This window comes from Schistocerca gregaria, chromosome 8, assembly GCF_023897955.1.
Source record: "Schistocerca gregaria isolate iqSchGreg1 chromosome 8, iqSchGreg1.2, whole genome shotgun sequence".
Lineage (NCBI taxonomy): Eukaryota > Metazoa > Arthropoda > Insecta > Orthoptera > Acrididae > Schistocerca > Schistocerca gregaria.
In genome coordinates this window covers 427911799-427935797 of record NC_064927.1, presented here as the reverse complement: position 1 = coordinate 427935797, position 23999 = coordinate 427911799, and the positions used below count along the sequence as shown (strand labels likewise).

Here is a 23999-nt window from a genome sequence, read left to right as displayed (position 1 = left end):
GAAGTATATATTACAAGACAAACTTAACGAATAAAATAAGCGATTAAAAAAATTGGTTTACATAGGCATAGTCATTTTCCTCCCGGTCAGTATGCTAAATGATATTGGCACGAAATAACATCGGAGACGCCATGCACTGTACAGCGTGCAGTGTGCACATGCCCTTGGCTTCGGAGGTCAGAGGTAATCAGTAAACACAGAATTATCGCTGGGTCGACACAGCTGTCAGATAGTCGATCGTGGCTCGGCAGCTGTTAGGTCCAGGCGTCTTCAACACTAGCAGTATAGCAGCCATGAACACCACAGCCTCCGTATTAGTCCTCTTTTTATGTGCGCTGGGGCCTCTGGTGGATGCTGAGAAAGGTACAGTAGAGATTGCTAAAGTAGTGTGTAGATAATGCATACATCAACGCAACTTCCATACTGTCTCTTGCGCTGAATGTTGCCACCGACTGCTTTACAACGTATCACAATCTTCCATGGGGAGAAAATCCAGTCCACATCTACATTCGTATTCCGGAAGCCGCCTTAGGGCTGTCGGGGAAGGGCAGTTCGTATAGCGCTATCATTCTAACCCAGCTCCCTCCTCACCTTCCTCCCCCCCTCTCCCCCCCACCGTCATTTTCCTGTGCCCCTCGCGTAAGACTAACTCACCAGATAAGTTTCAATTTCTGTTATTTTCGTGTCGTGATAATTTCGCCATATGCATGTGGGGCGGAAGTAATTTGTTGCCAGCCTCTTCTGGGAACATATACTCCCGGAAATTTAACAATAAATCTTTCAGTGATGGACCGGAGTCTCTTGCAGCGTCCTCTAGTGGAACATGATGTGAACATCCGTAGTACTACCCCACTTACTAAAACAAAACCAGGGACGAAAGGCGCCACTCTTCCCTAGGTACTCTCCATTTCCCTTGTCAAGCGTATCCTGTTTAACCCACCCACGATAAACCAAAAAAACGTCACAGCCTCGGTCGTAGAAGGTGTGAAAGATGTATTACAGCAAATCGATTTTTGTCACTGTGTGACCATCTGCAGTGCTACAAAACTATTGGCCATAAAATCAGATATGAAGACCGTATTATGCCACAGTGCCCAATTTTTGTAAACAACGCATTACACTGGATACATTTCATTAAAAAGGGGGCCAAGATTTTATAGAAAAGAACCAATTAAAAACGCAATCACTGTAACCCGAGAAATCAGTAATATAAATAATACATAAATATAGCAATACTAGAATTTACGCCCTCATATGTACGTAGCTTTGCTGCACGCGATTGTTAGCTTGCTAGCTCAGTTCAAAATTTGTTTATTAGCTACTATGTTCTTCTGTATTGATGCCCTGTTGAAGTTGCATTAAGTGTTTTTATTGCGTGAATCTTCAAGACTTAATTTTTGGTATGTACTACATGTTACAATTGTAATGTATTCGACGTGACTTGTGCCTAAATTACATAATATGCTCTTTATCTCTACTTTTATGTCTTATAGTTTTCTAGCACCGAAAATGGTCACAGAGTAGCTGAAATAGATTTGCTATATTACAGTACTAATATTGCGGTCGTTGAGCACGTATTCTCAGTGGAATCAAATTTCAAGGAGGTTTTTCTTCTACATCACAGAGCACGTCACATTTCACGAACTAGCTTCGACAGTCTAAGGAGATAAGTAGAAAGTGGGTTTTATACATGCGAGCAATTTAGTGGGGCTGAACTACAAATTAATACTTTGAAACACAAACGTATTGGCACTTTCTTGTTTTTCGACGCTGGTTCGTATAACATTTTATTGTGTGGTGGTAATTTCCTGGCTTCTTCTTCTTTGGAGAAGTTATGTACGATATTAATTTTTTACTTCAGCAGAGACCAAACGTGGTTAGTCAATGAGTAGCAACGGCTTTGTGTTCACATATCTACGTGGGCGCTTCAAATAATAAGATATAAATTATTACGGCTGGCGGGCTATGTTTTACTGAATTATGCACCACACTTCAATGTGACACAGACAGATTACACTATTTTTCGTCATTGCCATGAAGCCTCTGTAAATAAATGGGTGGAAAGTTCTGCCAATCGTTCAATTCCTCGACGATAGAAATCCGTTCCTTGGTCAACAGAACCATTCGAGAACCGCTGTGTGGGCGACCTCATGGTTGGAAAATCTCTTCCCACCACCTAATCTTTCAGCCTGGAGGAAGGATGGAAATCCCCTGATGACTAATGCGGAATTCCCTATCAGCAACACAGGCGTCTGCGTGGCCTTGGCAATATTTCACAACGGCTTGAGGCGACTTTGCGGTTTATAGATATAGGGCCAGAATTTCACCCATATAGAGCCAGAATTTCATACTGAATCTGTGTGCAATTTAGACGTTTTACCCACAAGAACTGTACTGTCCCGCGTTCTTCAAGTCTTCCGGTTGCCACGCCATTTCAGCGGTCTGAGGTGAAACAACATGAGTAACTTAATTTCTAAAGTCTATAAGTACATATTGCACCGCACTGGTATTTGGTGGCACCGTAATGTCTCCAAACATAATGAGCATGCCAAACTGAAGTTTCTCTCCAAGTGACTGGAATGCATACACACCAGCTGTCATCAGAAACACTACATCTGTGGAATAAAACGTCGTTTTTAATTTTGTGATGCCGTAAAATTTATTAAGGTGGGTTTTGTGTAAGGAGAGATTCTATCTTATGCCGCCTTGGCTCTGAATCTTGCAGTATAGCCATCCCGTTACACATACCAAAACAGTATTCCCTGTACTGTGTGTCTTTCATTAGTAAAATTCTGTAGTCAGTTATTTGTGCTGTAAAATCCGAAAGATCAGTCAGTCATTGTGGTAGACACGACAAACCTTCAGCCACAACTTTAGTCTTTCATTTTATACTCATTTTCCCGAAATTGTATTCCTGCATGAAAGCTGTCCACCTCGTAACCTTAGGATGTAGTAGCCAACAGGTCAACAAAAAAGCTCAGAATGTGGTGACCACAAAATACCTAACGTGTTTTCCATAAATGTTATAACCGAACTTCTTAAATGCCCATATTACGGCCAGAGCTTCTAACTAAGTAGCACCCTGAAAGGGTTCTCCTAGCAAAACTAATTGTATTAACTTACCGTCCTTTTCAGACATTTGAAATGGACATACAGCACTTTCAAGTCAGGATTTCAGAATTAGTAAAGCATTCTTTACAGGGTTGAAATCTATGTGATATTTTACTGAACATTTTCATAGGGATTTTTTTTAATAGACTCAATAGTGGTGTACTGTTAAGCAGTTGTCCAGGAAAAACGATGAAAAAACGAACAACAGTCAAGAAAAGTTTCCAAATGACGTTTTGTGTACGGAGCTGAGAAATTTATCACTACACCTATCAGGATCAGGACTTATTCTTGAAGGAGATACGACATGAACCAAAAATTTCATTTCCTCAAGACCAAACTTTGACTTCTTCGTGAAAATTCACGAAATGTTCATGTATAACAGCAAAAATCAAGAGGTAATCAACACAAAGTGTTACTTTGTCTAGAAGATCTGGTCAGAGAACAGTATGTTGTTGTTGTTGTTGTGGTCTTCAGTCCTGAGACTGGTTTGGTGCAGCTCTCCATGTTACTCTATCCTGTGCAAGCTTCTTCACCTCCCAGTACCTACTGCAACCTACATCCTTCTGAATCTGCTGACTGTATTCACCTCTTGGTCTCCCTCTACGATTTTTACCCCCCACGCTGCCCTCCAATACTAAATTGGTGATTCCTTAATGCCTCAGAACATGTCCTACCAACCGATCCCTTCTTCTAGTCAAGTTGAGCGACTAATTTCTCTTCTCCCCAAGCCTAATCAATACCTCCACATAAGTTATGTGATCTACCCATCTAATCTTCAGCATTCTTCTGTAGCACCACATTTCAAAAGCTTCTATTCTCTTCTTGTCCAAACTATTTATCGTCCATGATTCACTTCCATACATGGCTACACTCCATACAAATACTTTCACAAATGACTTCCTGACGCTTAAATCTATACTCGATGTTAACAAATTTCTCTTCTTCAGAAACGCTTTCCTTGCCATTGCCAGTCTACATTTGATATCCTCTCTATTTCGATCATCATCAGTTATTTTGCTCCGCAAATAGGAAAACTTCTTTACTACTTTAAGTGTCTCATTTCCTAATCTAATTCCCTCAACATCGCCCGACTTAAATCGACTACATTCCATTATCCTCATTTTACTTTTGTTGATGTTCATCTTATACCCTCCTTTCAAGACACTGTCCATTCCGTTCAACTGCTCTTCCAAGTCCTTTGCTGTCTCTGACAGAATTACAATGTCATCGGCAAACCTCAAAGTTTTTATTTCTTCTCCATGGATTTTAATACGTACTCCGAATTTTTCTTTTGTTTCCTTTACTGCGTGCGCAATATACAGATTGAATAACATCGGGGAGAGGCTGCAACCCTGTCTCACTCCCTTCCCAACCACTGCTTCCCTTTCATGTCCCTCGACTCTTATAACTGTCATCTGCTTTCTGTACAAATTGTAAATAGCCTTTCGCTCCCTGTATTTTACCCCTGCCACCTTCATAATTTGAAAGAGAGTATTCCAGTCAACATTGTCAAAAGCTTTCTCTAAGTCTACAAATGCTAGAAACGGAGGTTTGCTTTTCCTTAATCTAGCTTCTAAGATAAATCGTAGGGTCAGTATTGCCTCACGTGTTCCAGTGTTTCTACGGAATACAAACTGATCTTCGCCGAGGTCGACTTCTACTAGTTTTTCCATTCGTCTGTAAAGAATTCATGTTAGTATTTTGCAGCTGTTGCTTATTAAACTGATTGATCGGTAATTTTCACATCTGTCAACACCTGCTTTCTTTGGGATTGGAATTATTATATTCTTCTTGAAGTCTGAGGGTATTTCGCCTGTCTCGTACATCTTGCTTACCAGATTGTAGAGTTTTGTCAGGACTGGCTCTCCCAAGGCTGACAGTAGTTGTAATGGAATGTTGTCTACTCCCGGGGCCTTGTTTCGACTCAGGTCTTTCAGTGCTCTGTCAAACTCTTCACGCAGTGTCATATCTCCCATTTCATCTTCATCTACATCCTCTTTCATTTCCATAACATTGTCCTCAAGTACATCACCCTTGCATAGACCCTCTATATACTAATTCCACCATTCTGCTTTCACTTCTTTGCTTAGAACTGGGTTTCCATCTGAGCTCTTGATATTCATACAAGTGGTTCTCTTTTCTCCACAGGTCTCTTTAATTTTCCTGTAGGCAGTATCTATTTTGCCCCTAGTGAGATAAGCCTCTACATCCTTACATTTATCCTCTAGTCATCCCTGCTTAGGCATTTTGCACTTCCTGTCGATCTCATTTTTGAGACTTTGTATTCCTTTTTGGCCTGTTTCATTTACTGCATTTTTATAATTTCTCCTTTCATCAATTAAGTTCAATATTTCTACTGTTACCCAAGGATTTCTAGCAGCCCTCGTCTTTTTACCTACTTTCTTTATCCTCTGCTGCCTTCACTACTTCATCCTTCAAAGCTACCCATTCTTCTTCTACTGTATTTCTTTCCCCCATTCCTGTCAATTGTTCCCATATGCTCTCCGTGAAACTCTGTACAACCTCTGGTTCTTTCAGTTCATCCAGGTCCCATCTCCTTAAATTTTCACCTTTTTGCAGTTTCTTCAGTTTTAATCTACAGTTAATAACCAACAGATTGTGGTCAGAGTCCACATCTGCCCCTGGAAATGTCTTACAATTTAAAACCTGTTTCCTAAATCTTTGTCTTACCATTATATAATTTATCTGAAACCTTTTAGTATCTCCAGGGTTCTTCCATGTATACAACCTTCTTTCATGATTCTTGAACCAAGTGGTAGCTATGATTAAGTTGTGCTCTGTGCAAAATTCTACCAGACGGCTTCGTCTTTCATTTCTTACCCCCAATCCATATTCACCTACTACGTTTCCTTCTCTCCCTTTTCCTACTACCGAATTCCAGTCACCCATGACTATTAAATTTTCGTCTCCCTTCACTATCTGAATAATTTCTTTTATTTCATCATTCATTTCTTCAGTTTCTTCGTCATCTGCAGAGCTAGTTGGCATATAAACTTGTACTACTGTAGTAGGCGAGGGCTTCGTGTCTATCTTGGCCACAATAATGCGTTCACTATGCTGTTTGTAGTAGCTTAGGCGCACTCCTACTTTTTATTCGTTATTAAACTTACTCCTGCATTACCCCTATTTGACTTTGTATTTATAACCCTATATTCACCTGACGAAAAGTCGTGTTCCTTCTATATCTAACTTTAACCTATCCATTTCCCTTTTTAAATTTCCTTTCTCCTGATAACGACGTCCTCCTGAGTAGTCCCCGCCGGGGGACTATTTTACCTCCGGAATATTTTATCCAAGAGGACGCCATCATCACTTAACCATACAGTAAAGCTGCATGCCCTCGGGAAAAATTACGGCCGTAGTTTCCCCTTGCTTCCAGCCGTTCGCAGTACCATCACAGCAAGGCCGTTATGGTTATGTCACAAGGCCAGATCAGTCAATCATCCAGATTGTTGCCCCTGCAACTACTGAAAAGGCTGCTCTCCCTCTTCAGGAACCACACGTTTGTCTGGTCTCTCAACAGATGCCTCTCCGTTGTGGTTGCACCTACGGTACGGCTATCTGTATCGCTGAGGCACGCAAGCCTCCCCACCAACGGCAAGGTCCATGGTTCATGGGGAGGGGAGGGGGGGGGGAGAACAGTATCTAGTGCCATAATTAATAAACCAGAAATTATGCTAAGTCCAAACGGCAAAACACAAAACTGATAACTTCTAATAGCATAGACAAAATCTGTGTATTTCCTAGACTCGTCTAACAATAACTCCTGCCAACTGGAGCAGCAGAGATCTAGGCTTCTCAAGTCATGTACTACATGAAATTTCTGTAATTGTTCTTCTAGATTTTCTGGTTATTTGCAGACTGTTATAATTATCTCACTGATACCAAGCACATCCAAAATGAGGCATACTTGGCTATTATGTTTATTTCCCGCTAATAATGGAATGCAGTATTGCGAATGTTATTATTGAATTATTTGTCACTGCACAATTAACCATATTTCTCGATCAGGAGCGTCTCGTTTCATTCAGGGAATGGAGTAAGATTTATAGCACAATTTGTCCTATGCAATCATGTCCACATGTATACCTTACGCCAGGTTTTCCCTCAACAATGGACTGGCCGGCATTGTCGCAGTCTTGAATGCTCACACTATCTTTCAGGAAATGAATCTATCTTCATTTCATTTGCATGATAACGAAGTCCAATGCCGACTTATGGGCGTATTTTATTCCAAAGTTAATTCTGATGCACAACCCCTACTTCATCATATTTCCATGGTCACGCATCGCCGAGTTAAATAAAGCCCTACTACAGAGACCTTGCCGATTTCGTACTTCACCTCACTGTTTGTTGTATGTCGCATGGTACAAAACGGCCGAAACGTTAATGATACATACAAAAACTATGCAGTATCTGAACAAATGGCCGATACGTTTAATATTATAGATGTATACGGACAGCTCTAAGTAATGTGAACTGACCATCAAATTTTACCAGAGGTGGATCCACCAGTATGAGAGTAGGAGAGGGGTATTCCGCTGTCAACAGAGATGCAGTGAAAGCAGAATGGATCGGTGAGGACAGGTCAGTGACTCTGAACGTGAACAAGTCATGTGATGTCACTTGAGTAATAAATCCATCACGGACATTTCACTCCTCCTAAAGCTGTCCCAGTCAACTGTTGGCAACGTGACGGTGATATACGCGTAGAAACGCGAGGGTTCTGCTACAACTAAGCGAAGATCAGATAGGTGACATGCAGTGACGGATAGGGAACATCGACCATGATGATTATAAAACAACCGCATGAAATGATCGGAACAAGTCAGCCGTGAGTTGCGAGGAGATATCATCAATCATGCTAGCATAATTACTGTGTGTATGGAGACAAAAAGCAGTGCAGTTTGACCACGTTTCTACAGCCCGTGCTAAGTTATGCTTGAGGTGGTGTGGAGAACCACTGGATACAACTGATTTGGAGAAACGAATTGCGTTCGCTTTACTCAGTGGCAGTTCGGTGGGAGGGTCTGGGTCCTTATTGCACTTAAGAAAACGGTAAATACGGAAGTTTGTGAAGACAGTTGACAAACATTGCGTGCTGCATATAGGGCCGAACCATATGGGAGAAGATGATTTTTCAGCACATGAGGCACATATTGATTTTGAATGCAGTTCCTGAAATCGACTGTGCCCATAATCACAACCGGAAACCAATGGAACACTTTTGAGATGCAGCAGAACATCCATTTTCCTTAAAAACAGCCATCAAATGCGCAAGTTCTTGGGTTAAGCTGTCAGCGTCAGAAATGGCATATGCTCTCCGTTTTTATTTAACGGTAACATTTTTGAACAGAATGACGGAGTGACTATGGATAGACCTTTATCACCCATAGTCGCCAATTTATTTATGGAGGACTTCTAGTATATGACACTGAACACTGTTTTTAAGGAAAATGGATACTCCGAGAAGCAGATTCGTCGGGCTATGGAGTTTGGACCATCCCTGGAGGTGCATGAAGAGGAACATAGATCGGTGGCCTTCCTTCCTTATGCTGGAAGCATGTCGTTTAAGGAATTGTAACATTAAGAGTGTGTTCCGTCCACCTTCTCAGATTAGGGCACTACTCGGCTCTGTGAAAGATGATTTGGGGCTTAGGAAACCCGGCGTATACAAAATTCGTGTCATTGTGAGAAGGCTTACATTGGGTGTGTGGGACATTGCCGTCTTACGAGGCTATAACAGCCGAAAAACTGCTTAAATGAGAGACATAGTATGAAATTTGATGAAACTATGGTAGTTGCCAACATTTGCGGTTTTTGGAACAGTGTCTATAAAAAGGCGATTGAAATTAGGTTGGCGGATAATTTAATCAACAGAAACAATGGGTTTCTCTTAACAAGACATGGAGTCCTGTATTATCTCGTATCAAAATTGAACGATCTTAGGTGTGGCCCTGAGTGTGATATATCGTTGCCAGCAGTGTTCTACTAAGGGCGGCCCCACCTCCCTGTCTTGGAGGGCAGAAACCGTGATGGGCGGCTCAATCGTAGTGTACTGATCAGTGGCCTATATAGGACGTCGATTTGCACCCTGGCGTCATTTCTCAGCGGGACTCATCGGCAGAAGCAGCATTCTCCTGAAGATGGCGACCAGTTGGATCGCCGAAATATCGAGTCAAGTTGATTTTAGGATCCGGCAGAAAACCCGAAGAGACTTTCAGGACTTATTACTACGGGAAAGCCTACGTAGTCACCTCAAGTCCCAATGATGTTTTACGTGATATTTGAGTATTAAAAGTCCACTCCATTGACATTTTATCCAAAATAACATTAGTGTGTATAAACGTAACTACACAGAAATTACCACTCGTCTCGGTGAGCATATTAAAAGGGGCGATCACAACGTATCCGTTTGAGGGCGTTGCTACAGCATATACGCCTATGCGGGTATATAAGCGAGAACATTTAGGTGAGGAATTCGGGTGGTATTCAAGACGTTCCGACTTACAGTGCAGTAAATGCAGAAACGTGAACTATGGCGATGTTACTACCAAATTTGTCCAAATAGGACCTATATGCTGTTATTCTCTTCTTGGCTGCCAAAGAACAAACACGAGCAGTCATCCATTAGAGAAAGAAGAATATGTATGGAGCAGCATGTTTGATGAAAATCTCCATTGTGGAACTGTGCGCCAAATTCTATACTGGTCGCGATTCGACACAAGACGCCAGTCGATCTGAGAAGGCAGCCTCATCCATTACAACTCACGTGAGAAACACCTGAGTACTCATCCTGTAGTCTTGATATTTCCCCATGCGATTATCACATCACTGGAGTTGTAAAAAAAGGTCTTCTTGGGTCAACAAGAGATTAGATTAGTTTTTCGTTCCATAAATCAGTGGTGAGGAGATCCTCGTGGATGTGGAACATGTCATTGTTTTCTTTTTTTTAAGCTGAAATAACAATACTAATGGTATGAATATATATAATACATCATTTGTTTCTATTACAAAATTCGTAATGGAGTAGAAGGAGATATCCACTAGTAAGTCTTTCAGGCTCCTTTTAAACTGATCTTTATTTGTAACTAAATTTTTTATGTTTGCTGGCAAATTGTTGAAGATGAGTGTTCCTGAGTAGTGGACTCCATTTTGAACTAAAGTGCTTTTAAGTCCCTGTGTAGATCATTTTTGTTCCTGGTATTGTACGTATGAACTGAGCTGATTGTTGGAAAATGAGATATATTATTTAGGACAAATTTCATTAAGAAGTAAATAAACTGAGAGGCAGTAGTTAGCATAACCAGTTCCTTGAAGATGTTTCTACAGGACGTCCGTGAATTTACTCCACAAATAATATATGTTACAGGCTTTTGGACTCTGAAAACTTTTGTTTCACTTGAAGAGTTATCCAAAAATATTATACCATATGACATTATGGAATAAAAATAGGCAGTGTATGCAAACTTTTTCTTTTTTATGTCGCCTATGTCAGCTAACACTCGAATTTCAAATACAGATTCGTTAAGGCGTTTTCCAGTTCTGTGGTGTGCTCCTGCCAACTGTATTTATTATCAAGTGGTAATCCCAGGAATTTAAGACTGTCAACCCCTTCTATCTGCTCTTCTTCATACTTTATGCATATGCTGGGTGGAAACCTCTTACAGGTTCTGAATTGCATATAGTGAGTGTTTTCGAAGTTTAATGTCAGTGAGTTGACTTTAAACCATTTATTAATATCCATGAAAATATCATTAGCAGATTTTTCTAGAACTACACTCGACATACTATTTATTGCATTACTTGTGTCATCTGCAAACAAAACGAACTTTGCTTCTGACAGTGTCAGTGATGATAGATCATTAATGTACACAAGAAAAAGCAATGGCCCTAAGATGGATCCACATGTCATTTCTTCCCATTCTGTTGATGACTGATGACTTAATTCACTAGTCCCTTGCACTGACACCCTTTGTTTCCTGTTAGCGAGGTATGACTTGAACCATTTTGCAGCACATCCCGTGACACTATAGAATTCTAATTTATTTAAAAGGATGCTGTGGTTCACACAATCAAATGACTTTGACAAATCACAGAAAATACCTGCTGCTTGTAATTTGTTATTTAATGAATTAAGTAAATTTTCACTGTAGGTGTAAATAGCCTTCTCGATATCAGAACCCTTCAGAAATCCAAACTGTGTTCTTGACAATATGTTATTTGTGGGCAGATGGTTGAGAAGCTGCCTGTATATTACTTTTTCTAAACTTTTACGATTCCAGTCGGACGATGATATGCAACAGGCGATTGCGGACTTCTATATACAGCAGGATATTGCGTTTTACCAAACGAGTGTATCTTCAACCTGGTTGTGGAGTGATTGCCTCAGTGTTCAGGGCGATGTTACATGATTGACGTACCGATTCTGGAGCGTACGGCATTCCATCGAAAACGTTTCTATCGCCCCTTGTATAAGCTGCTTTGTTCCACACACTAAGCAGCCGTCTGCAGTGCAACAGTTCACATTTCAGGTTGATGAATACGCTTTAGAATGGCGTACAGGCTACACTGACATCTAGAATAGGAAGGACAAACTGTATGGAATGCAACCTCTCGTTCCCTACAGGTCTAATGGGCTGCTGCGTTACATATTTTCACAATGTGCTGGAACTGCTAAGTTCCGTCAGTAAATCTAAATCTACATTTATACTCCGTAAGCCACCCAACGGTGTGTGGCGGAGGGCACTTTACGTGCCACTGACATTACCTCCCTTTCCTGTTCTAGTCGCGGGAAGAACGACTGCCGGAAAGCCTCTGTGCACGCTCGAATCTCTCTAATTTTACATTCGTGATCACCTCTGGAGGTATACGTAGGGGGAAGCAATATATTCGATACCTCATTCAGAAACGCACCCTCTCGAAACCTGGACACCAAGCTACACCGCGATGCCGAGCGCCTTTCTTGTTGAGTCTGTCACTTGAGTTTGCTAAACATCTCCGTAACACTATCACGCTTACCAAATAACCCTGTGACGAAACGCGCCGCTCTCCTTTGGATCTTCTCTACCTCCTCTGTGAACCCGACCTGGTACGGATCCCACACTGATGAGCAATACTGAATTGTAGGTCGAACGAATGTTTTGTAAGCCACCTCCTTTGTTGATGGACTAACATTTTCTAAGGACTCTCCCAATGAATGTCAACCAGGCACCTGCCTTACCAACAATTAATTTTATATGATCATTCCACTTCAAATGGTTCTGTAAAGGGTTAAGAGATTTTTACCTCCTTCGCGGAGGATTGTGCACATGTTAAGGTGGCTGCAGTGTAGGAGGTGGGTTGTTAGGGTTTTTCAGCCTACATAGCCCCTCCTACCCCGTGGCCCTCTATATAGAGGGGGGGGGGGGGGGGAGGGCTGGGGGCTTACATCGCTCGCACCCCACAGCGCCCTCTGGCAGAAGCGCCAGCTTAGGAGTTAACTGAAAGGGTGAACAGTCGCGAAGGAGATAGTGTTTAACGTCCCATTGACGACAAGGTCATTAGAGCCGAAGCACAACTCAGATTAGGGAAGGATGGAGAGGAAAAACGGCCATGCCTTTCGAAGATGATCAGAAATGGGTTTGAACTGTCGTCCTCGCGAATGCGCATCCAGTATAACTAACAACTGCGCTACCCTGCTCAATGTGAACAATCCTAACAATGATGTTGTTTTTCAGAATGCACTCCTGGCGAGACGAAGAAACTGGACTGCAACACATGCTTCTGCAGCGATTCCGGCATCTGGGGATGCACGCTCATGGGGTGTCGCACGTATACCCTGCAGCCAGGTCTGTATCGGTGGCTTTACATGTCATGTGGCTCAGCGACTTCGCTTTAAGTGGCAGTTTTGTGGTAAAAACTAAGCAAGTATGCCGGCCCGGGTGGCCGGGCGGTTCTAGACGCTACAGTCTGGAACTGCGCGACCACTACGGTCGCAGGTTCGAATCCTGCCTCGGGCATGGATGTGTGTGATGTTAGGTTTAAGTAGTTCTAAGTTCTAGGGGACCGATGACCTCAGAAGATAGGTCCCATAGTGCTCATAGCCATTTGACTAAGCAGATACTGTCAAGTAATTCCGAATGTCCTGTATGTTCGTATCATTAAACTTATATGTGAAACAATAGAAGGCAAAAATCCATCGACTGACTCAAACTTTTCGGACAGACGCAAAGCTTAACATTATCTGTTTTTCAAATGGTTCAAGATATCGAAAAGATGTTTCCTGCCAATGACAGTACACAGAGGGGCATGTAACTCTATGGGGCAATGAAATGAAAACGAGACACATGGAAAAAAGTAAAGAAACTATTTATTATTTCAAAAGTAATCACCATAATTATCAATATATTTATCCCACTGTGACACAAGATGACCAGTTTCTTCAATGGAGCAACTGAATCATGAGTGCACCCAAGCGTGCACCTCTTTATCTGAAGCAAATCAGAGGCCACTAATGTTTTTCTTCAGGGCTCCAAAATCGTTAAAACCTCAAGGGGAGAGACTGTATGGACGATATGTAAGAGCTTCCCACTCAAGTTTCTACAAAGTAGTCGACACAGTGAGACCTTCAGAAGTAGTGGTCCAGATTTCTGTACACGGCGTTATCTCTAATACCCAGTAGTACGTCCCCTTGCACTGTAATCGTCGTGGCATATGATCCACAAGTTCATCAAGGCACTGTTGGTCCAGACTGAACCATTCCTCAACGGCGATTCGATGTAGATCTCTCAGAGTGGTTGGTGGGTCACGTCGTCCATAAACATCCCTTTTCAATCTACCTCACGCATGTTCGATACCGTTCATGTCTGGAGAACACGCTGGCCACTCTAGGCAAGCGATTGTCGTTATCCTGAAGGAAGTCATTCACAAGATGTGCACGATGGGGGCGAGAATTGTCGTCCATGAGGACGAATACCACTCCAATATGCTGCCGATATGGTTGCACTGTCGGTCAGAGGATGGCATTCACGTACCGCACAGCCGTTACGGTGACTTCCCTGACCACCAACGGCGTACGTCGGCCCCACATAATGTCACCCTAAAACATCAGGGAACCGCCACCTTGCTGTACTCGCTGGAGACTGTGTCTAAGACGTTCAGCCTGACCGGGTTGTCTCCACTCATCAGTGAAGTGAACGTGATGCCAAACCTGAGCGGTCCATTCGGCTTGTTGTTGGGAACATCTGTACGGCGCTGCATGGTGTCGTGGTTGCAAAGATGGACCTCGCCATGGACGTCAAAAGTGAAGTTGCGCATCATGCAGCCTATTGCGCTCAGTTTGAATTTTAACACGACGTCATGTGGCTGCACGAAAAGCTCTATTCTTCATGGTGGCGTTGCTGTCAGCTCCGAGCCAAAATCCGTAGGTAGCGGTCATCGACTGCAGTAGTAGCCCTTGGGCAGCCTGAGCGAGGCATGTCATCGACAGTTCCGGTCTCTCTGTATCTCCATGTCCGAACAATATCGCTTTAGTTCACTCCGAGACGCCTGGACACTTCCCTTGTTTAGATCCGTTCTTGGCAAAAAAGTAACAATGCGGACTTGATCGAACTTCGGCATTGACCTAGGCATGTTGAACTACAGACAACACGAGCCGTGTACCTCCTTCCTGGTGGAATGACTAACTGATCGGCTGTCGGACCCCCTCCGCCTAATAGGCGCTGCTCATGTATGGTTGTTTACATCTTTGGGCGGGTTTAGTGACAGTCAAAGGGACTTTGTCCGTGATAACAATATCCACAGTCAATGTCTATCTTCAGGAGTTCTGGGAACTGGAGTGGTGCAGAACTTTTTTTGGTGTGTGTAATATCTGATCAGTTTTCCTTTCCCCAAACTGTACGAACCATGATATGGGCGCGATGTGGTGGCTTGCTTACCTCTATGATGTTGATGGCAGTGACGGGGGTGCAGCCGCACTAGAGGAGGAGCCACCTATGGTTTGTGAAGAGCGGTAGCAGCCCTTCCAGTAGCAGCAGGGCAACACTTTGGCTGACTGATTGAATTGCCTATTTAACAATAGCCAACACTGTCCTCTTCTGGCCGACAGAGGCAGCCGAGCGGTTCTAGGCGCTTCAGTCCGGAACCACGCTGCTGCTACGGTCGCAGGTTTAAATTCTACGTCGGGCATGGACATGTGTGATGTCGTTAGGTTAGTTATGTTTACGTAGTCCTAAGTCTAGGTGACTGATGACCTCAGATGTTAAGTCCCATAGTGCTTAGAGCCATTTGAACCATTTTGTCCTATTCTGTTGGTACAGCGAATGTCCAAAAACAAGGGTAAATTGCAGCCGTTATATTCGTTGTAGACATTACGCTCTACTGTACGGTTTAATGGTGTGGGCATCCTCTTGAGTAAACTTTTTTGATGGTAAAATTATCTGGCATTCCAATATCCAGGTTGAAACTACTCAGAACGATGTTACAATCAGGAACTACCACATATGGAGCTCTACGCGTTGGAAGGTGTAATGTTAGATTGTTCAGTCAAGTAGATACGTGAGAGAGCTTGAAAAGAGAAATAGAAAGGCTGAAGCGATATATGGTAGGGATTAGCAACGTGTGATGGCAGTTAGATTAGAATTTCTGATCAGCTGAATGTGTTAACAACACAGAATTATGGGTAATGTGGTGGATGATTAAAGAATAAGAAAACAGTGATCAAGACTGAATTACAATGAAAATCGTAGGAGCCCATTATCGTAGCCTATAGAAATTGTCTCGATCTGCCACAGTAGTAATGTGCCTACTAACTACGCAGATGATGAAGCTATTGGGAAAAGTATTATGAGCTAATAGAAATTCTTCAGTTCATTAAAGGGGATGAAAATATAATTTTGATAGAAGATGGAAATAGAAAGTACAAGAAAGGAGTGAAAAATGGTAGTCAAACAGGTACTGACGGAAAGCAATGAAAGAACCAGTCGCGTAGTAGAATTTCGCACACAACATAACATATTCAAGATACCTGGAAACACCACATCGTTTCAGATAGACTATATCATGATAAGACAGAAATATCGCAACCAGATTTTAAACTGTGAAATGTTTCCGGTAACAGATGTGGACATTCATGGAAATTTATTCCTTATAAACAAGGCTTTAAAACGGCTGAGAGGTTGGAATTAAGAACATGGGACGCAAATAAATGGCAAGAATTGGAAGTTTTAAAGTTTTAATATTTTTAAACAGAGCATTAAGAAACGATTGGCTGCAGCTGGGGAAAAGTTCAGTGAAAGTCGAACTGATAGCTTTCAGAAAAGGAAGAGTGAAGGCAGCAGAACTCAGACAGAGAAAGAGACTAGACCCACTAGAACCTCTTGCATAGCACGTGATATATTGAATGCCATTGAATAAAGAAGAAGATCTAAAAATGCAACAAATGAAGCACATAAAAGGGAATACAAATTAAAATGTATTTATGAAGCAGAAAGTTTGTAGAACCATGAATGTCTATGGGAAACTTAAGAGTATATTCTGCCTATGGGGACATTAAAGAGACCTTTGAATAGAGATAAGCAGATACATGAACATTAAGACCAAGCAACCCTGAGAATGTGGAAGGCAGGTACTGAGTGCCATGTATATTACCGAACCTCCATTTTATTGAGACATCGTGCATATGTTGTTCGAACACTGGTTTCATGCTGCTCTTCTCTCTAGTCTATCCCGTAGAAGTCTATCTCTGCATAACTGCTCTAGCCAACACCCATTTGGACCAGCCTAACATATTCATCCTTTGGTTTACCTATACAATTTTTTATCCCCCTCGCTCCTCTCCAGTATAAAATTAACACCTCCTTGAGACCATAGTAGCCTACGTGTTGCAGAGCTCTCATTTTAGTCGGGTTGTATCAACCATTCCTTTATTCACAATGAATTTCAGTACCTCCTCCTGACTTATTCGATATATCCATTGAATCTTCCTCATTTCTTTGTAGCAACATATTTCCAAAACTTCCATTGTCTTCTTGCCTGACTGCTTCACGCCTCACATTTCACTTCAGGAAAGGCTTCCTAACACTTTAATTCATACTCGTTGTTAACAAACTTCTCTTTTTCAGAAACGTTTCTCCTGAAATTACCTCCCTGCCTCGACTATCGTCAGTTATTTTGCTGCTCGAAGAGCAAAACTTATCTACTACTTATATCGTCTCACTTCCTAATGTAACTGCCTCATTATCTACTGATATAATTCGGTTACATTTTTTTTTGTTGATATTCATCCAATAACCACTTTTAAAGACACTACCCAGTACCTATGACTGATTTTCCAAACCTTCTGACCTCTCTCAGAATTATAATGCAGTCAGCAGTATCGAAACTTTTTATTTCTTCTCCCTTACCGTAATTCTTTTTCTAATTTCTCCTCGGTTTTATTTCCTTCTTGCTCAATGTACAGATTGAATAACGTCGCAGATAGGTTAGAACCCTGCCTGAATCCCTGATCAGGCACTGTTCCTCTTGTAACTGCCGTCTGTTCACTGTGCAAGTTGTAGGTAATTTTCCGCCACAGTTGCTTTATCCCTGCTGCCTTCTGTCTTCAGAAAGTGGATTATAGTAATTCTCTGAACTTCAGTCACCTTTCCAATTATCTCCTTCGTTACTTTCATTGTTGTTCTTGTTGTTGTGGTCTTCAGTCCTGAGACTGGTTTGATGCAGCTCTCCATGCTACTCTATCCTGTGCAAGCTTCTTCATCTCCCAGTACCTACTGCAACCTACATCCTTTTGAATCTGCTTAATTTATTCATCTCTTGGTCTCCCTCTACGATTTTTACCCTACACTGCCCTCCAATGCTAAATTGTGATCCCTTGATGTCTCAGAACATGTCCTACCAACCGATCCCTTCTTCTGGTCAAGTTGTGCCACAAACTTCTCTTCTCCACAATCCTATTCAATACTTCCTCATTAGTTATGTGATCTACCCATCTAATCTTCAGCATTCTTCTGTAGCACCACATTTCGAAAGCTTCTATTCTCTTCTTGTCCAAACTATTTATCGTCCATGTTTCACTTCCATACATGGCTACACTCCATACAAATACATTCAGAAATGACTTCCTGACATTTAAATCTATACCCGATGTTAACAAATTTCTCTTCTTCAGAAACGCTTTCCTTGCCATTGCCAGTCTACATTTGATATCCTCTCTACTTCGAACATCATCAGTTATTTTGCTCCCCAAACAGCAAAACTCCTTTGCTACTTTAAGTGTCTCATTTCCTAATCTTATTCCCTCAGCATCACCTGATTTAATTCGGCTACATTCCATTAGCCTCGTTTTGCTTTTGTTGATGTTCATCTTATATCCTCCTTTCAAGACACTGTCCATTCCATTCAACTGCTCTTCCTAGTCCTTTGCTGTCTCTGACAGAATTACAATGTCATCGGCGAACCTCGAAGTTTTTATTTCTTCTCCATGGATTTTAATACCTACTCCGAATTTTTCTTTTGTTTCCTTTACTGCTTGCTCAATATACAGATTGAATAACATCGGGGACAGGCTACAACCATGTCTTACTTCCTTTCCGACCACTGCTTCCCTTTCATGTCTCTCGACTCTTATAACTTCCATCTGGTTTCTGTACAAATTGTAAATAGCCTTTCGCTCCCTGTATTTTACCCCTGCCACCTTTAGAATTTGAAAGAGAGTATTCCAGTAAACATTGTCAAAAGCTTTCTCTAAGTCTACAAAGGCTAGAAACGTCGGTTTGCCTTTCTTTGTCAGACATGGAGAGCTGGGCTACATTGGTTCTTCCCTTGGCTCAGAGGATGAGGTACAATAAAACATCCCTTACTCCAAGAGTTATTTATTGACAAACATTTCCTTGACAACAGTGCATTCAGCGGACTTCAACCGGTTTACTTTACTCGCTTGGTTCAGTGCTTCCGTAGCAACACGGCGTAGTGGCCTCGGTGCTGGCGGCGGCGGGAGATGCTAACGTAGACTGCAAGGAATGTCCCAGAAACAGCAGCTGACGACGGCCGCACGTGGCGAGCGCTGCTTACGCGGCAAGACTGTGTTCCGGCGAGTGTACTGGCTTGCAATTCCTGGCGGCTGGCCGGCCACTGCGATGACGAAAGTTGCCCTGTGCTAGGAGCGAACCCGTGATCTGAGATTCGGCGGCTCTGGGCGGCATCCATTGAACTGGAGTTCTTCCCAATTCACGGGTGACTTTACTGGTTCGGCCGCATCCCTTCGTCCGAACCAGTCACCCGGGTATTCACTATATGTCTTTCTCCGTTGCTATTGGTGAGACTTCGACTTTAATGACTTGACTCGGAACGAAGACTCGACTTCTGTGACTTACTGACGAAGGGACGACATCTTCTTCTTTCTTCGTAAGTCGTGGTAACTAGACGCTGCTATCAGTTCGATGCTGTCCTATGACCTCCATAGCTGCCGCTTCATCTTCATGCGTACCGTCGGGAGAACATCAGCACCCCCAACAAACGTCACGAGGCTTCCGGAACATGACAAGCGTATTCCATAAGTTGACCAACACTTCCAGCAGACTTCGAGCAGACTACCAGCAGACTTCAGACGAAACTACAAACTTCGAGAGGGAGCTGCCTCTTTCCGGGGTATTTATTTCGTGTTCCTGCTGACGGCGTGACGTTTGTAGCACAGTGATTGACCTCTATGGTTCGATGCTAGAAGGTTCCCTCGTGTATCGTACACGTGACTTATGCTGGCTCCTGATCCGTCTGCCCTGCTTTCCAGCGGGGCGGGCAATGTCCTCCGGACGACGGCCCCAGTAGACTGCTGACTGCTTGGTTCGCATACTCGATCGGACGATTACCTCTTCGCGGTCCTGCTCCACTTCCGTGTATCTGCTAGCGTGTTTGAGTCCCTGTAACTTCCTTCACCAAGTCTTTACTTAATTTTATATCTAATATTTACACATACGATCACTACACCTATTACATAAGATAAGTCGTAAGGTCAGTATTGCCTCACATGTTCCTGTGTTTCTACGGAATGCAAACTGATCTTCCCCGGTGTCGGCTTCTACTAGTTTTTCCATTCGTCTGTAATGAATTCGTGTTAGTATTTTGCAGCTGTGGCTTATTAAACTGATTGTTCGGTAATTTTCACATCTGTCAACACCTGCTTTCTTTGGGATTGGAATTATTATATTCTTCTTGAAGTCTGAGGGTATTTCGCTTGCTTCATACATCTTGCTCACCAGATGGTAGAGTTTTGTCAGGACTGGCTCTCCCAAGGCCGTCAGTAGTTCCAATGGAATGTTGTCTACTCCGGGGGCCTTGTTTCGACTCAGGTCTTTCAGTGCTCTGTCAAACTCTTCACGGAATATCATATCTCCCATTTCATCTTCATCTACATTCTCTTCCATTTCCATAATATTGTCCTCAAGTACATCGCCCTCGTATAGATCCCCTATATACTCCATCCACCTTTCTGCTTTCCCTTCTTTGCTTAGAACTGGGTTTCCATCTGAGCTCTTGATGTTCATACAAGTGGTTCTCTTATCTCCAAAGGTCTCTTTAATTTTCCTGTAGGCAGTATCTATCTTACCCCTAGTGAGATAAGCCTCTACATCCTTACATTTGTCCTCTAGCCATCCCTGCTTAACCATTTTGCACTTCCTGTCGATCTCATTTTTGAGACTTTGTATTCCTTTTTGCCTGCTTCATTTACTGCATTTTTATATTTTCTCCTTTCATCAATTAAATTCAATATTTCTTCTGTTACCCAAGGATTTCTACTAGCCCTTGTCTTTTTACCTACTTGATCCTCTGCTGCCTTCACTACTTCATCCCTCAAAGCTACCCATTCTTCTTCTACTGTATTTCTTTCACTCATTCCTGTCAATTGTTCCCTTATGCTCTCCCAGAAACTCTTTACAACCTCTGCTTCTTTCAGTTTATCCAGGTCCCATCTCCTTAATTTCCCACCTTTTTGCAGTTTCTTCAGTTTTAATCTACAGGTCATAACCAATAGATTGTAGTCAGAGTCCACATCTGCCCCTGGAAATGTCTTACAATTTAAAACCTGTTTCCTAAATCTCTGTCATACCATTATATAACCTATCTGATACCTCTTAGTATCTCCAGGGTTCTTCCATGTATACAACCTTCTTTCATGATTCTTAAACCAAGTGTTAGCTATGATTAAGTTGTGCTCTGTGCAAAATTCTACCAGTCGACTTCCTCTTTCATTTCTTTGCCCCAGTCCATATTCACCTACTACGTTTCCTCCTCTCCCTTTTCCTACTACCGAATTCCAGACACCCATTACTATTAAATTTTCATCTCCCTTCACTATCTGAATAATTTCTTTTATTTCATCATACATTTCTTCAATTTCTTCGTCATCTGTAGAGCTAGTTGGCATATAAACTTGTACTACTGTAGTAGGTGTGGGCTTCCCGTCTATCTTGGCCTCAATAATGCGTTCACTATGCTGTTTGTAGTAGCTTACCCGCATTCCTATTTTCCTATTCATTATTAAACCTACTCCTGCATTACCCCTATTTGATTTTGTGTTTACAACCCTGTAGTCACCTGACCAAAAGTCTTGTTCCTCCTGCCACCGAACTTCACTAATTCCCACTATATCTAACTTTAACCTATCCATTTCCATTTTTAAATTTTCTAACCTACCTGGCCGATTAAGGGATCTGACATTCCACGCTCCGATCCGTAGGACGCCAGTTTTCTGTCTCCTCTTGAGTAGTCCCCACCCGGAGATCCGAATACTTTCATAACATGCTCCAAATTTACATAGAATAACGACTGCGATTTGCTACGATCATGTTTCACTCCCTTCTCAAGCGCTGTATATCTTACACGTCTTTCAGCTACTTGCAGTGTTGTTTCTATACAATTTATGGGTACGTATTCGCGCCCTGTGTTTTATTCCTGCTAACTTCATAATTTCAAAGAGTTCTCTACAACTACAGTTTTTCTTGTAAATAGTCTTCACGGGTGTGCCGCCGAATGACTTTCAAATCCCACAATATTTCTTCGGAGCAACTGTCCGACATCATCAGGTGGCTGAACGTCGCTGGTGGCTAGGTACGACTGTCAGTCGTGCGACCACCAACGAGTTTCAGCCACCTGATGATGTCGGACAGTTGCTCCGAAGAAATATTGTGGGATTTTCACGTCATCCGGCGGTACACCCGTGAAGACTATTTACAACATATCCGCCGGGAAAGCCTGAAGAGTCACAACACAGTTTTTCTTGTCTTGAACCTATATTCTGAAGTACCGTGCGATTAAGTGATATTCCTCGACGTCGTCTTCTACGTTTTTTCTTTTTTTTTTTCATTCGCCTATAAAAAATTTTGTCAGTATTTTTCAAAGATGAATTATTAAGCGGATAGTTCGGTAATATTGACATATGCCTTCTTAGAATTGAACAGTTTATATTTGAACACTGGATATTTCGCCTATATCAGATTCTTGCACACCAAGCAGAATAGTTTTGACACATCTAGCTCACCAAGGGATCACTGTAATTCTGTTGTTATGTCGTCTATAAATCGGAGAAAGACGAAGGTAATGAGAAGTAGTAGAAATGAGAACAGCGAGAAAATTAACATCAGGATTGATGGTCACGAAGTCAATGAAGTTAAGGAATTCTGCTACCTAGGCAGTAAAATAACCAATGACGGGCGGAGCAAGGAGGACATCAAAAGCAGACTCGCTATGGCAAAAAAGGCATTTATGGCCAAGAGAAGTCTACTAATATCAAATACCGGCCTTAATTTGAGGAAGAAATTTCTGAGGATGTACGTCTGGAGTACAGCATTGTATGGCAGTGAAACATGGACTGTGGGAAAATCGGAACAGAAGAAAATCGAAGCATTTGAGATGTGGTGCTGTAGACGAATGTTGAAAATTAGGTAGACTGATAAGGTAAGGAATGAGGAGGTTCTACGCAGAATCGGAGAGGAAAGGAATATGTGGAAAACACTGATAAGGAGAAGGGATAGGATGATAGGACATCTGCTAAGACATGAGGGAATGACTTCCATGGTACTAGAGGGAGCTGCAGAGGGCAAAAACGGTAGAGGAAGAACGAGATTGGAATACGTCAAGCAAATAATTGAGGACGTAGGTTGCAAGTGCTACTCTGAGATGAAGAGGTTAGCACAGGAAAGGAATTCGTGGCGGGCCGCATCAAACCAGTCAGTAGACCAAATAAAAAAAGATGTCGTCTACCCCGAGGGCCTTTTTCCGCATCGTCCCTGCCACACTCTTTTCACTTTTTCGTAAGTCCGAATTCACCTTAATTTACTTACTCTCGAGTTTCTATAATAGTATCTTCAAGTTCATTTCCCTTGTACAGTCCTTTTCTATATCTCTTCCTCTTCCCAGTTTCTCTTCCCCTACTTCGTACTAACATGCGTCCAGCCATCATGATTTAGGTTTGCTGGGAGTCCCCTAAATCGCTTAAGGCAAATGGCTGGATAGTTCCTACAAAAGGGCACAACCGCTTTTCTCCTTCACGTTCCCTAATCTGAGCTTGTGCTCCGTCTCTGGTGACCTTGCTGTCGACGAGACATTAAGTGCTGAGCCCCTCCCCCTCCTCTCCCTCCTCCTCTCCGTCTTCCTCTTTACTTTGTACTAGCGGTATCTACGTCAGGCGTGCTCCTACACTCTCGCATTTGCCATATATCCTTAGTGGTTTTTTACTTTATCTCAATTTTTTCTTTACTTCTGTATCCTGGTTTGCCCTCTTTGAGCTTCTTTTATATTTTCACCTATTATTAACTACAGTCAGTATCTCGAGTCTTATCCAAGAATTTCTAATGGACCTTGGTTTTTTTCTGGGCTTTGTGACCGAGAGGTTC

The 23999-nt window shown here is 42.3% G+C and overlaps 1 protein-coding gene across 1 annotated transcript in view; it reads left to right on the top strand.

The window, feature by feature from the left end:
- The first annotated feature begins 233 nt into the window (after positions 1 to 233).
- The window catches only part of LOC126284335 (protease inhibitors-like), a 47446-nt gene continuing 23680 nt past the window's right edge, over positions 234 to 23999 (top strand). The window contains exons 1-2 of the mRNA XM_049983185.1: positions 234 to 363; positions 12852 to 12962. Coding sequence (XP_049839142.1) covers positions 294 to 363; positions 12852 to 12962 — 181 coding nt within the window. The 5' untranslated portion in view covers positions 234 to 293. The remainder of the gene's footprint in view (positions 364 to 12851; positions 12963 to 23999) is intronic.